Raw genomic sequence first — 15,846 nt, forward strand, 5'->3', positions numbered from 1 at the left:
TAATACTGATTGAAACTCAAACCCAGGGACATGTATATTCCCACCAAATTGCTGGAGAGTTACCTGAGACTTTCAAGAAGAGATTGGACTGCCGTTTGTCATAAAAGGTGTAGTAGGGTCTCCTGCTTGGGCAGGGGGTTGGAGTAGATCAGTGGTCTCCAACCAGTGGGCCAGGGACCACTGGCGGTCCATGAGAAAATGTTGGTGGTCCGCAGAGAAATGTCACCCCCAAAGCAATTAATCCAGGCTGTGCAGGAACAGTATATAACAGTATATTGGGACAAAACTCATGGAACAAGTGTCTCCCTTAACAACAGAAATGTTGGGCTCAATTGTGGTTGTAAGCCGAGGATTACCTGTAGTAAGCAGGCTTCTACAGGTAATCTTCGACTTACAGCGACTTTACAGCCCAACGTTTCTCTTCCTGAGCGAGATAGTCGTTCACTGAGATTTGCCCCAATTTGTGACTTTTCTGGCCACCGTTGTAAAGTGAATCACTGCAGTTGTCAAGTTAATCACACGGTTGTGAAGTAAATCTGGCAAGCTGAGACCTCACAACATTGCCGTTGAAATAAAAGCACGTGGGAAACAACTGGGAAAGAAAGCTCCTTCCCCAAATGCGATACGGTCTACAATAGGATGATGAATATCATCAAAACAGATAAAACAACCGAAACAAATTAATATATATATATACCCAATACAAGGCCAGCTGTTTGCAATGTTGCCACAGTGCTCCCTTCTTCGTAATTACCTGAATCGTAATTAGTAATTTAGTCATTGTAATTAATCTATTAGACTGCGAGGCACGCTTGTAGACAAAACTTAAACTGTCTTCGTAATTTATGTAAAATGCAGGATTCGTCTCAATGCCTTACTAAGGAGAGAGAGAGAAGGGGGGGGAAGGAGAGAGAGAGAGAGAGAGAGAGAGAGAGGGAAGGAGAGAGAGAGAGAGATATTGAGAGAGATCCCATTCACAATGCATCTCTTCTTTGTGAGACTTTGTCCTCAACCTATGAGCCAATGGTGGGATTCAATGTTTTTTAATTAGTGGTTCTGTGGCCGTGGTGTGGCTTGGTGGACGTGGCTTGATGGGTGTGGCAGGGGAAGGATGCTACAAAATCCCCCTTCCCTCCCCACCCCCACTAACCTGCTTTCCAGCTCTGTTCTCCTGTGCAGGGCAACCAAAGGAGACCCAGCCGATCAGCTGGGGCTCAATGGGAGGCTGAGAATAGAGGGGACAGGGCCAGTCAGAGATGGGATTGGGCCGGTTCTCCCAACTACTCCAAATTTCCGCTACTGGTTCTGTAGAAAACGCTCAGAACCGGCTGAATCCCACCTATGCTATGACTACAGTTAAGCCTCAAATTTCCATTTGCTAAGCGAGACAATTCGGTGAGGTTTGCCTCACTTTACGACCTTCATTAAGTGAATCCCTGCAAGCTGTTTAAGTTAGCCACACGTCCCAAGCGCCTGAATTTGGATCCACCAGGCCTGAGGACGCTGTGACGGTCGTCAGTGTGAAAAACAGCCCTCAAGTCCACTGTAACTCCTTACTACGGTCACTGAACGAACGGTTGTAATTCCAGGAGTCCCTGGGATTGTGCTGTAGACACAGCAGGACAGGAACACACAGTTTGCGTGTTCGCCTTCATGCCTTTTGGCTCGCAAAGAGCGCTTCTCCAAAGCGAACCTAGCAGCTGCTTCCGTGATTTCATTAAATGCACCATGACAGTTTGATCCTTCTCCCTGTTTACCTGGAAGTCCCATTGTTTTCGCCATTTAAGATCGCAGCCAAAAATCACAGCGGAGTTTCTAACGCCTTTAAAACCCAAAGGGAGGGGTGGAGGAAGAGGGAAGGAAAGGTGTGTTGTAACGGAAGCATCACCCCTTGGCCTGGACGCCTGGAGTTTATCCTGCTGCTGAATCCCGGTTTCATGGTTAAACCATTGTTTGTTGGGGTTCCCCAACATATGTACCAGGGCTGGAGAAAAGAGATTAATTGGTCTAGAAAGATGGAGGAGTACTTCTGCTATAAAAATTAGGGTTGGTTTTAAAATACAGTAGCATGGATATTTGTGAAGGTACAGTCTCTTTTCAATGAATAGAATAGAATGGAATGGAATGGAATGGAATGGAATAGAATAGAATAGAATAGAATAGAATAGAATAGAATAGTTTATTGGCCAAGTGTGATTGGACACACAAGGAATTTGTCTTGGTGCAAATGCTCTCAGTGTCCATAAAAGAAAAGGTACATTCGTCAAGAGTCAAGAATCGTCAGGTGCAACATTAATGATAGTCATAGGGTACAATAAGCAATCCAGTCATACTAGGAAACAGTCAAATATAAATTGTAAGGATACAAGCGACAAAGTTACAGTCCTACAGTCACAAGTGGGAGGGGATGGGTGATAAGGACTGATGACAAGATTAACAGTAATAGTAGTGCAGACTTTGTAAATAGTTGGACAGTGTTGAGGGAATTATTTGTTTAGCAGAGTGATGGCGTTTGGGAGAAAACTGTTCTTTTGTCTAGTTGTTCTGGCGTGCAGTGCCCTATAGCATCGTTTTGAGGGAAGGAGTTGAAACAGTTTATGTCCGGGATGTGAGGGGTCTGTAGCTATTTTCACAGCCCTCTTTTTGACTCGTGCAGTATACAGGTCCTCCATGGAAGGCAGGTTGGTAGCCATGTTTTTTTCTGCAGTCCTAATCGAGAGGAAAGTAAAGCTGTGGTAGCAGAAAAGGTCCTCCTTCTTTTAATTATTGTTTACCCTTCTCCTTCTCCCCTCTATAATTTTTACGTTTGCCTCTCTCCCTTTCCTCATTCTGCATTGTGACAATCCCACCTTCCACAAACTTTCTTGGCCGACATCAAACAAAAAATGGTTTCCGTTGATTTGCCCAGTGGCGATATTAATGCAAGAACCCCGGTTTCCACCAGGGACTCTCCATTCATGAAATTCTCATTTTACGGACCAGAGGGAGGCGCACTTCACGCCAAAGTTCTCCGTCCCAAATATCGGGACTGGCATCGCTGTATTCAATGTTCTCTATCTGGGCTCTTGTGCTTGTTGTTGCCGAGGACGTGGCACGTTAGGCAACAGTTACCGGAGTTAAATAAGAATTTGGTTGGCATCGTGGAGCCCTGGGCCCCCTGACTGTGTCACTAGCAGATCGAATACTTAACTCGAGAGGCAGGTGCAAAGAAACCAGATGGGAAAACAGGTTGGTTAGGTAGAGAAAAACAGATAGAGCACAACCTAGCCAAAAATTGGTGGTCTGCTTTCAAATTGGTGTGTGGATGCTTAGCAACTATTTAAATAGATTTTTTTCTCTCCAGGTTGAGCTATCTCCAACTTCAAGTCTTCCAATGGCGTGCCTATCCCTAAAGTAACCGAGTCCACCCATCCATCCATCCATCTCTCCTTCTCTCTCCTTCCACCCTTTTCTAGCATTTATGGCCTTCCTAAGACAACTGGGATCAACTGGGATCCATCATGTGTCCAAAATAATGACTTAGGGCCTGGTCTTTTGTGCCCAAGTGAGAACTCCAGACTGTTTTTGTCCAGCGTTCTGTTTGTTTGTTTTCTTGGCTATTCTCAGGGATCTTCATAGAAACATAGGGCTGGAAGGGACCTTCGAGGTCATCTAGTCCAACCCTCAGCTCAAGGCAGGAGTCCTTATACCATTGCCAGACAAGTGGTTCTCTGGTCTTTTCTTGAGAGCCTCCAGTGATGGGGCACCCACAACTCCATCAGGCAAATGGTTCCATTAATTAATCATTCACATTGTCAGGAAATTCTTGATTATTTCCAGGTTCCATCTCCCTCTGAAGAGCTTCCACCTTTCCACCCCCTAATTTCTATCTTGCTTTTTAGGTTGTTTTTAGTGCAGGCCTTCTTTGTTCCATAGGATGACTGTGACTAAGGTTCAGGAGTCGGCCTTCCCAGCATCTCTTCCTTAGTTTTGTTTTTTTTCAACAAAATAGATTCTTCCAGAGGTGGTATTTTTTTTAAGACATAAGACATTATGTATTAAATTAGTATTAAAAGTATTAAAAGTATTCAACCAGTTCTGACCAGTTCTGCAAAACTGGTAGCGGAAATTTTGAGTAGTTTGGAGGACCGGCAAATACCGCCTCTGACTGGCCCCGCCCCCAACTATTCTCCACCTCCCATTGAGTCCCAGCTGATTGGCTGGGTCTTCTTTGTTTGCCCTGCACAGGAGATTGGAGCTGGAAAGCAGGTTAGTGGGGTGGGGAAGGAATGGGGATTTTGCAGTTTCCTTCCCCTGCCATGGCCACCAAGCCATGTCTACCAAATCACACCAACGCCCACCAAGCCGCGCCCACAGAACCGGTATTAAAAAAAAAACCGAATACCACCAAAGAGAAGGAAAAGATAGGTAGGTAGATAAGCAGAGCGGCATAACGTTTCCACATTTCTCTGCAAAGGAATAAAAATCCAGCCCACTTAGAGGAAAGATTGTGTTTATTGTCTGAACCAGATTGTGTTTACAAACTGTTTATTTCCTTGGAAGTCAGCCTCCACTGAATACAGAAGAAATCAACTGAATTTGCATATATATATAAACTTCTTGAGATGACACTGGGGAAAACAACGTTGTGCTAAATTATAGGAGCTGGGCTGGGAGCTGGGACATGCTGGCGAAACCCAGCTACCACGGTTTGCAAACCACGGTTTATGGCTTTGCAAGTTGCGTGAACCAATCTGGGCGCCTTTGAGCAATCACGGTTAAAAAAAAAAAAAACTACCATTAGTGGGATTAGGCAAAATATGAATCCTGTCCCAGTGCCTGAGTCTCGCAAAATTCCAAGCCATCTTGTGACTTTTTTCTCGTTTTGACTTATTTATTTATTTGTCAATAGCTTACAAGATAATAACATGAGTATAAATACAGGAAATGGATAATTGGGGACAATAGGACTGGGATGGTTAGGCACAATTGTGCGCTTATGCACGACAACACTTCGTCATCTTGTGTGAACCCAGACTGTGATGAGTGTGGTTGATGGTTTATTGCAATGAGCGGACTCATCTCATTGCAGTTTGATCAAAAAATATGACTATTTAGAACTAGAGATATAAATCTAGAACTGTATTTTAATGTGAGGCGTGGATCCAGCGTTCTGCTTTCCCACATGGGTACCAAGTCATTATGCTGCTTGGTTAGAACATCACTCAACATGTTGTATCGATGTGGTGAAGAGATTAACAAAAGTATTAAGAGTGCTTCTTTACTGACTTCCTTGTCTATGTTCGGTTACAAATTGGTTGGAGATCTTGCTGACAGGTAGCCAAATTCACCACCTCTGTCAACATGTGTCCACTGCAATTTATTTGGGTTTCACTAACCCAGGGGCTGGATAAGGATCCATGTTAAGAAGGAACATGCCCATAAAGCGTGAATATACTGTATATATATTTTAGAAGTGGTGGAAAAACATGGAACAAGTAGAAGGATGGCAAAAGGAAATGCATTCCCATGATCACAATATGAAAGGCAGAAAGGATATTGTATAAATTCTCCTCTTCCTCTTCCTCCTCCTCCTCCTCCTCCTCCTCCTCCTCCTCCTCCTCCTCCTCCTCCTCCTCCTCCTCCTCCTCCTCCTCCTCCTCCTCCTCTTCTTCTTCTTCTTCTTCTTCTTCTTCTTCTTCTTCTTCTTCTTCTTCTTCTTCTTCTTCTTCTTCTTCTTCTTCTTCTTCTTCTTCTTCTTCTTCTTCTTCTCTTCCTCCTCCTCCTCCTCTTATTGTACCAGAATAAAAATGTGCCTAGCTCCCTTGTGGTGTGGAGTGTGAACACAGCTACCCTCTAACATAGCAGTGTGTGTAAGCCGAAATCCTCGTGATTCTGTTCGCTGTGTTTTGCAATCCGAGCTTATACAGTATACCTGTAAGCACTGGGACAGTCATTCAGCCAATGTACAGTTCTGGTTTTTCACAGCTTGTCATACCTAATAGAATCACGGTTGGCAATCGAACACATGTTTCTCCTGTGGCCGCTCCCCAGGATGAAATAGTGTTTCTGTTTGGTGACACCTAAGTAGCTCCTTTGTTTCGCGATGAATCAAAATGCTGTAGCATTCCCTTGAGTCATGGCTGCAAGGTTTAATTATTTCCACTAAACCTTTGGAAGAAAGGTAGTTTCAATTAAGATTTAATGCCTTTGTTTCCTGCACCAGACCCTAGGAGCCGAAGAAGCTAATAAGCCGGAACTGCTACTGAAAAGAGGGAGAGAGAGAAAGAGAGAGAGAGGGAGAGAAGGAGCGAGAGGTGTACACAAGATTACCTTTAATGTTTGGTTCCCTGCATTCCCTTGCTTATTAATGCTGCTGGCACATCAATGCTCCCTGCGCATGATTTATAATGAAAGTGGGGGGGAAATGATTAATACCAGGCTAGAGCAATAAACTCAGAGATGACTGCAAGGGAGATCTGAAGGGACATGTGGATTAATCTTGCATCCTTTTGAAATTGTATTGCTCCTTCCTTCCTTCCTTCCTTCCTTCCTTCCTTCCTTCCTTCCTTCCTTCCTTCCTTCCTTCCTTCCTTCCTTCCTTCCTTCTCTTCCTCCTCTTCCCTCTCTTCCTTTCCCCTCTACTCTCCTTCCTTCCTTCCTTCCTTCCTTCCTTCCTTCCTTCCTTCCTTCCTTCCTTCCTTCCTTCCTTCCTTCCTTCCTTCCTTCCTGTCTGCCTGCCTCCCTGCCAGCCTGTCTACTTATCTATCTATCTATCTATCTATCTATCTATCTATCTATCTATCTATCTATCTATCCATCCATCCATCCATCCATCCATCCATCCATCCATCCATCTATCATCTATCTTATCTCACTTTTCTTACCTTTGCAAATAACTCAAGGCAGTGAACATACCCTATTATCCTTTCTCCTCTTTCCCCCACAACAGCCCCGTGAGGTGAGTTGGGCTGAGAGAGAGGGAATGCCCCAAAGTCACCCAGCCAGCTTTCATTCCCAAGGCAGGACTCGAACTCACCGTCTCCTGGTGATTGGCCTACACTTCTCCAGCCAGATTTCATGCCCAAGGAAGGACTAGATGGTCTCTTGCTTTCTACCCTGGTGGTAGTGCCTTAACCACTAAGACAAAACCTTGTGTAGGGATCCCCAGAAACATGGATGTCAAACCTAGTGTCCAACTAACCAACTCCAAAGCAATAAACTCTGAGACAAACAATTCCTCAAAGTTCCATTTTATGAGCGTTGTCCTATTGGCACATCTGGGAAAACCCAAATCTGAGAGTTCTGACTTTTCCCTTCCCAAAAGAGAAATCCAAGATCCATCCCCTGCATCCATCAGTCCATCACATGGCCCAATCCAATCTTCATCCCAACTGGAGACATCTCTCCAGTCACTCCCTTCCAGGTGCAGGGCAACATGTCCTTGACTCTCTGAGAAAGGAATGTTGTTGAGTCTAATCTTCTACCTCACTATGAAATCCCCCCTCCCAAATTCCCAGGCCTGAATGTGGCAGCCTCGAAGCTTCCAAGTAAAATATGGCTTCTAAGTCTGATACCTAAATTATCAAACAGGACCAAACCACCCACTCTCTTGTTGTTTTTTACGGGACAGAAGGCTCAACTTCTTAGCTATCTATACTCCGGCTTTTATTATGATATTGATTTGATTCTTACTGACCTGGAATTCAGTAGGAATAAAATCCAATCTCTTTCGGGATTGGTTCCATCTTCCTTTGGTCGCTGCTGGGAGATGAGCCACCATGTGAATTGCATATTTAAATAAATTATTTCGGAGAGCAATTCACGGCACAGCCGCAAAGTCATGGAAGAAATGTGTGTTCACAATGGAGCTAAACCCTATTGTGAGGTTTAAGCGAAGAAACCAAATAAAAGTTTGGGATCATGGATGAATCAGGGCAAACTATCATTCTAGGCTAGTCCTTGGGACCAGAATGTTAAACTTGAGCAATCAATATAATGTTGAACCCAGTTGGGATATTTGGGAGCTATTCAGATCTGGGAGTAATTTCCTGGTAGCTACAGACTGGTTTATCACTGAGATTCAAAACATTGGGTTATTATTATTACTTTTTTTATTAGAAGAATTTCAGCCAAATAATAGTGCTGACTTTCCGTTTTTGTTTGAAACTGGCTCAGTCCAAAAAGCCCACAATGTGTTTCCTAAGAAGTACAAAGGAAAATTTTTTATGGTGTGACTGATGCACACACACACACACACACACACATACGCATACACATGTACACACACACTATTCAAAACTTGGCAGAGGGAAATTAACAGCTCCCCTGTTGTTCCGAGGAATCTCGGTTGATAGCTCCAATTCCATTCTCCTTATCGTTTCCGTGAACAATTGCGTCTCGCATGGTAAGATGTTTCCCCAGAGGGGAAATTTCCAAGGAAATTGAGGATAGAAACGACACCTTGAAGTGTGTGGTGCTTTACATTGCATGACGTAGGTTCATCTCCATGGGCCCTTCAACCACAACTCAGAAGATGTTTGAGGATGAGGCTGGCTGAAGAATTCTGGGAGTTGCTTTAATCCTGGTTGTGCCATCCATAACAAGGGTAGCAGGAACAGATGAGGGACACCCTCAGAACAAGCAAGTAGCATTTGAATGAAAGTTGTGGCTGGTCTGAAGATCCAGTCCACCTCTTGCTACATGATTTAGGGATGTATAGACCTCTCCAGCACTTCTACATACTTATTAAAGGAGGCTTGGAGGTCATGGGAGGAGATCTTAGAGCAGGTTGTTGTGGGAGATGGCCTGGCCTCCCAAATCAACCACTGGAACATTTGGAGGCCTGCTGTGGAATTTCCAGATGAAGGTTCTGGAGAATGGCCCTTCTCTCAGTCAATCAATAGAACCACTTAATTGTGGTGGAATGTAGTCTGGATTACCTGGATGCATTCCCAGAGACCGAGAGACGCCAAAGCTTAGATAGTTTGTTTCAGGGTAAGGAAGTCAAGTCAGCTCCTCGTTATATCTCTAAGGATACAAGCAGCAATAGCAATCGCACTTAGACTTATATACCGCTTCACAGCCCTCTCTAAGCGGTTTACAGAGTCAGCATATTGCCTCCAACAATCTGGGTCGACATTTTACCCACCCCAGAAGGATAGAAGGCTGAGTCAACCTTGAGCCACTCAGAATCGAACTCATGCAGTGAGAAGTGAGTTCGCCTGCAGTACTGCATTCTAACCACTGCACCACCATGGATCTTAGTTGTTCAGTCTGGCAAGATTCTGTCTATAGGTGAGGAACCATAAAGGAAACCGCTTCAAAGTTACTTTGCATGAGGTTCTTGGTTTTGGGAGCTTCACATCCATAGAACAGTACCTTTGCAGTAGAAAGAATAAACAAACACACTTAGAAAAGTGTGCAGAAGTGTACAGAAGGCAGGACAAGAAGCCAAGGATGGAAACTAATCAAGGAGAGAAGCAACCTAGAACTAAAGAGGAATTTCCTGACAATTAGAACAATTAATCAGTGGAACAACTTGCCTCCAGAAGTTGTGGGTGCTTCATTGCTGGAGGTTTGCAAGAAGAGATTATACAACCATTTGTCTAAATTAGTATGGCGTTCCCTGCCTAAGCAGGGGGTTGGACCTCCAGGGTCCCTTCCAACTCTGTGGTTCTGAAGGGACACTTTTTTTTTTCATACACCGGTGAGAACGCGTGAGATTTTAAACCTCCTTCATCCTGATTGTCCTGGATTCCTGGGTTGATGATCCCACCTTAAGCTAGCCTACAACGTTACTGCGGGGCTGGAGGAGAGACCATCCCTCAACTTCATTCGAGGGAGGTGAGAAGTTGCACAGTTGTGTGTGTGTGTTTATGGCTTGTTGCTTCGGGAAGTTGTCTACGCTGTTGGGTGGAACAAGGCCATTGTTCTCTGTTCATCCAAGCAGCCCACTCCGTCGGTTTGATGGGCTCCGTAAAAGAAGTGGGAGAAATCAAGCTTTCGAAGGCAGCTGCTAGGTGACATTTCCTGGAGCCAAGTGGGTTGCAAGAGAGAGAAAGAAAGGGGGAGAGAGAGAGAGAAAGAGAGAGAGAGAAAGACAGAGGGAGAGAAGGAGGGGAGAGATAAGTTTGGCCCAAGGGTACCAGCTCTGCAGACAAAATAGACAACACAGCCTGGCATTTAGTCAACAGAGAAATTGGAACATTTCCAAGGAAAAGTAAACTACCCCCCTTGGGTTCTTGGAAGAACTGTTATGCTTTTGTAATCAGAAGTTGGTGGCTATGGAGTAGTGGGAGGCTGCTCTCTCACACCAGCCCCCCACCGCCCCCCCCAAAAAAAAATTCATGGTAAGGAAAGGCAAATCTGATATCTCGATGGACTTATGAAAATACAGTTTCAGTAGAAGAGAATAGGCTTCAACTCTGGAGTCTCTGAGCTTGGTGCTTTTCTTGCAGACGTTTCATGACCCAACTAGGGAACGTCATCAGGGCGAGAAGGGAGGGGGGTTTGTGGAGGAGGAGGAAGAGGAGGACGAGAACTGGGGTCCTTGTGCTGCCTGAGCTTGCTTATTTCTTGCAGACATTTCATGACCCAACTAGGTAACATAATCCGTGCTAGAAGGGAGTTCGGGTTTGTGGAGGAGGAGGAGAATGGGAGGAGGAGGAGGAGGAGGAGGAGAATCGTGGGCTCTTTGTGGTTTTCTTGCAGACGTTTCATGACCCAGCTAGGTAACATCATCAGTGCTGCAAGGGAGTGGGGTTTGCAGAGAGGAGGATGAGAAAGATTGTGAGCTTCTTGCTGCTCTCTGAGCTTGACTGATTTCTCACAGACATTTCCTTATCCAACCAGGTAACTTCATCAGTGCTACTGAGTGGGATTTGCTCCCTATTATATATATACAGAAGCACGCCTTGCTGGCGTGGGGTGGAAGTACGATTTTCTCCTTTGTAGTTCCTTGATTGAGGTATTGGGGTTTTTTGCTTTAATAGTTTGTCTCATTCTAGGTATAAAGTTACCGTCAGCTTCTACGATTCCAAGAACAAAAAGTTTTGACTTGTATAAAATGAAGGATTCTAGTCCTTTAATGGATGGAATTACATTTTACAAAGGGAGATAGTTTATTTTTCAAAGGTTTTGCACATCCTAAGTTTTCACAACACTTTAAGTGCTTGTAAAAAATTTTTTCCCAGAAAACAAATTATACCAGAAACAGCAACAGGGTGGGGACCAGGACATCTGGCTGATGCTTATAATTATTCACTCTGTCCTTTATTTAAACTTTGCTGAACTCATTCAAACATGCTATTTATTTTACCCTGCAAAGAAAGCCAATAAGGCGTAGAATAATCCTCGCTTACAATTGTTTCGGATTTTCTGACCTTTCTGCTGTAGCCAGTTGAACAAGAAAAGAACATAAAGAAATAAAAGAAACAGAGAACATTCTGTGAAATCCAATCTTGGACGAATTATTTTTTTTTCTGCATCCACTTCTCCTCTTGCAAATTACTATCCTATTCACTTTTCTTTTTTTCAATCTGTATCCATGCTATTTTGATAGATAGATAGATAGATAGATAGATAGATAGATAGATAGATAGATAGATAGATAGATAGTTTGATAGACAGAGAGACAGACAGACAGAGAGACAGACAGAATTCTTTATTGGCCAAGTTTGATTGGACACACAAGGAATTTGTCTTGGTGCAAATGCTCTCAGTGTACATAAAAGAAAAGATACATTTGTCAAGAATCATAAGGTACAACACTTAATGATAGTCATAGGGTACAATAAATCGCCATGGGCGAACAGGCGTCAATATAAATTAAATAAATAAGCAATTAAATCGTACTAGGAAACAGTCAGTATAAATCATAAGGATACAAGCAACAAAGTTACAGCCATAAAGTCATAAGTGGGAAGAGATGGGTGAAAGGAAGAATGGGAAGATTAATAGTGATAGTGATAGTAGTGCAGACTTAGTAAATAGTTGGACGGTGTTGAGGGAATTATTTGTTTAGCAGAGTGATGGCGTTTGGGAAAAAACTCTCCTTGTGTCTAGTTGTTCTGGTGTGCAGGGCTCTACAGAGTTGTTTTGAAGGTAGGAGTTGAAACAGTTTATGTTCAGGGTGTGAGGGGTCTGTAGCAGTGGTGGGATTCAAATTTTTTTACTACCAGTTCTGAGGGTGTGGCTTGGTGGGCGAGGAAGGGGAAGGATACTGCAAAATCCCCATTCCCTCCCTACCCCACTAACCTGCTTTCCAGCTCCATTCTCCTGTGCAGGGCAACCAAAGGAGACCCAGCCAATCAGCTGGGACTCAATGGGAGGCAGAAAATAGATGGGGTCAGGGCCAGTCAGAGGTGGGATTTGCCGGTTCTCCAAACTACTCAAAATTTCCACTACCAGTTCTTCAGAACTGGTCAGAACCGGGTGAATACCCACCTCTGCTCCCCACCCCACTAACCTGCTTTCCAGCTCCGTTCTCCTGTGCAGGGCAACCAAAGGAGACCCAGCCGATCAGCTGGGACTCAATGGGAGGCAGAGAAGAGATGGGGTTGGCGGGGCCAGTCAGAGGTGGGATTTGCCGGTTCTCCAAACTACTCAAAATTTCCACTACCGGTTCTTCAGAACCGGTCAGATCCGGCTGAATACCCACCTCCGGTGTCCTGTCATTTTGATTCCCCTTTTCACCTTCTGGACCTGAAATTATCATCATGGGAGCTCCTTTAAGAAATCAGAAGCAGGCAGAAGATTGCCGTGGCACAATTAACCTTTTGCCTCCTGCTCCGTTTGGTGGGAAATTGTCAGCTGTTGGCTTTGACAAATAACGTCCTCGTGTCTTTTGTGCCTCTTTCGCCCAGGTGCCCGTGGTTGACCAGAGCCATCTCCCCAGCTGTTCCACTCTACAATGGGCTCGTATTCCTGTTTGTCCTGGCAAACTTCAGTATGGCCACGTTTATGGACCCGGGGGTCTTCCCACGAGGTAAATTGGGAATTTCAGAAGTGCAGAAAGGAAGGAAGGCCTATCCTGTCGTTTCTTGTAAAATTCCTTCCAAATGCAGATGACATTGTACGAACCTCAAGCCTGTGTCAGGAGTGCAAAGGACCAGGTCTGCACGAGGCGTTTCAGTTAAACTACTTAATTCCTAAAAGCCAACACACAGGAATCTTCTCAGCGGATCTGAGAAACCTTTCGATTTCCTGGAAACTTAACTTTGTGGCTTTAATAAGTCTCTAGGTTTCCTAATCTCCTCCTTGTTTGCACACACCAGCTTTAGTCCATACTTGGGGTCTGAATGTGCATATTCATTCCTTGGATGCTTTTGTTATTATTTTGCAATTCATTATTGTTGTGGCCCGTGACTCAGAGTCTTGTCTGTGGCATGGGAGAGTTTTGGAGCATGCTCTTTGCTGGGTGTTAGATTGGCAGATATACACGTAAGCAGTTTTTTTTGCAAATTTGAATTGGGATATGTTTTCACGGGAACAGGGCCCAATGTACATCAAGAGATAGAAATATGATCTGTGTGTTTGGCTTCCCACAACCAAAAGGTTAAAAAGGACCACCTGGAACATAATCGGACCACCCTCCAACCATGGGTACATCCAATCTCTATTGATGATGGCAGATGAGATTCTGCCGAAACGTTGCTACAACTTTAAAAGCACAACTACAATGACATGGGAAAATACCCGAACAAAGATGAATACCATAGATAGATAGATAGATAGATAGATAGATAGATAGATAGATATAGAGTGGTAGATAGATAGATAGATAGATAGATAGATAGATAGATAGATAGATAGATAGAGATAGATAGATAGATAGATAGATAGAGTGATAGAGTGATAGATAGAGTGATAGATGGATGGATGGATAGATAGATAGATAGATAGATAGATAGATAGATAGATAGATAGAGTGAGTGAGTGAGTGAGTGAGTGAGTGAGTGAGTGGTAGAATGACAGATAGATGGATGGATGGATGGATAGATAGATAGAAAGAATGATAGAGATATTATAGAGAGGAAAAGGGAAAGATGGATAGAAAATAGAAGATAGATAGATAAACAGAATAACTTTATTTTCACTTTAAATGTACACTAACCAGCATACATTAAAATGAAATTTTGTGGCGTACAGCTCCCAAAGGGTCACCACTTCCAATATACACTCCATAACCACATGACAGAATAAATACAAAAATTATTTATATATCCATATATAGTATGCGACAGAGAGAAACAATACAGTCTAGTTCAGATGTAGACATGTACATGGTGAGAAAAATGAATCTTGCAAGTTTACCAGGTGGAGGGATGGCCTAGGGAAAAAAAGGCTGTTCCAGAATCTGGATGTCCTGCTAGAAATACTTTGAAACCTCCTCCCAGAGGGGAGCAACAGAACCAGACCCTGAAGCGGGTGTGTGGGATTCTCGTAACAACTGTATGGCTAATTGAACAACCCGCAGCATTCACTTCGCAACAGTTCTCAGAAAGGCCGTTAAAATGGGGCAAAACTCACTGAAGATGTGCCTCACGTAGCGACGTAAATTTGGGGCTGTCGTAAAGTCGAGGGCGGCCTGAATCGAGAACTGGTGTCTCATCCAACGCTTTCTTTGTGTCATCCGATCCCCGAGCAGCCGACGAAGACGAGGATAAAGATGACGACTTCCGAGCTCCGCTCTATAAGAACGTGGAGATCAGAGGCATCCAAGTTCGGATGAAATGGTGCGCCACCTGCCACTTCTACCGCCCTCCGCGTTGCTCCCACTGCAGCGTTTGCGACAACTGCGTTGAGGTAAGGACACGCACGACAGAGGGACAGGGACTTGCTGTCGAGATATAGCTAAACGCGATCCCTCGAGTATTGATTTTGTAGCAAAGGCAATAGAATTGAACAGAGTCGGAAGGGACCTGGTAGGTCATCTAGTCCAACCCCCTGCCCAAGCAGGAGACTGTAAACCATTTCTGACAAATGGCAGTCCAGTCTCTTCTTGAAAGCTTCCTGGGATGAAGCTCCCACAACTTCCGAAGGCAACTTCTGTCCCATTGATGGATTGTTCTCACTGTCAGAAAATTCCTCCTTATTTCCAGGTGGAATCTCTCCTTGATCAGCTTCCATCCATTATTCCTTGTCTGGCCTTTGGGTGCCTTGGAGAATAGCTTGACCCCCTTCCTCCTCTCTGTGGCAGCCCCTCAAATATTGGAAAACTGCTATCCTGTCTCCCCTGGTCCTTCTCTTCACTAGCCATGCCCAATTTCTGCAACTGTTCATCATATGTTTTAGCTTCCAGTCCCTTCATCATCCTGGTTGCTGCATTCTTTCTAAAGCAGCCAGACCAAAATGACCCTGCAAATGCACAGATATCTTATTCTGAAGCGAGGGACTTCTCTCCTTTTTCTTCACCTGGCGCCTTCCAAGTCTCTTTCCCCTTGCGAGACGATTTGGGCCGCCTTGGCAGAGGAACAAATGTCTTTTAAAAACCCTTTCCTGATGTCGTGGGTTGGGCAGTTAAAACAGGAGATGAGAATCCAACTCTGGGCAGAGAAATTCATTAAAAGGAGTTGGCCAGAGCAGAAGGTAAAACGCACTCCTCTTCATTAGAGGGATGGCTGGGGTGAAGGTTAGCGAGGAGAATTTATTGGCCGAGAAGACAAAAGGATTTTATGCCATGGTTGTAATAGTGTTTTATTGAGCAGGAGGTTTATTGCCAGGACATAACCACCCCTGGAAAGAAAGAAGCATTGAGAAACTAAAGGCAGGAGGAAAGAGAAAAGGAGAGGAAAAAAAAAAAAACTTTCCACCTTTCTATTTTATTTTATTTTTTTGAAGGACCTCACCAGCTCCGTCCAGATA

The 15,846-nt window shown here is 44.2% G+C and overlaps 1 protein-coding gene across 1 annotated transcript in view; it reads left to right on the plus strand.

Moving 5' to 3' along the window:
* Nucleotides 1-15,846, plus strand: part of ZDHHC8 (zDHHC palmitoyltransferase 8) — a 65,335-nt gene that overhangs the window by 30,780 nt on the left and 18,709 nt on the right. Inside the window, exons 2-3 of the mRNA XM_087913377.1 lie at nucleotides 12,846-12,967; nucleotides 14,630-14,787. Coding sequence (XP_087769503.1) covers nucleotides 12,846-12,967; nucleotides 14,630-14,787 — 280 coding nt within the window. The remainder of the gene's footprint in view (nucleotides 1-12,845; nucleotides 12,968-14,629; nucleotides 14,788-15,846) is intronic.

Source organism: Pseudonaja textilis, chromosome 15 (assembly GCF_049901715.1).
Source record: "Pseudonaja textilis isolate UNSWEBS1 chromosome 15, rPseTex1.2, whole genome shotgun sequence".
NCBI classification, from domain to species: Eukaryota; Metazoa; Chordata; class Lepidosauria; order Squamata; family Elapidae; genus Pseudonaja; species Pseudonaja textilis.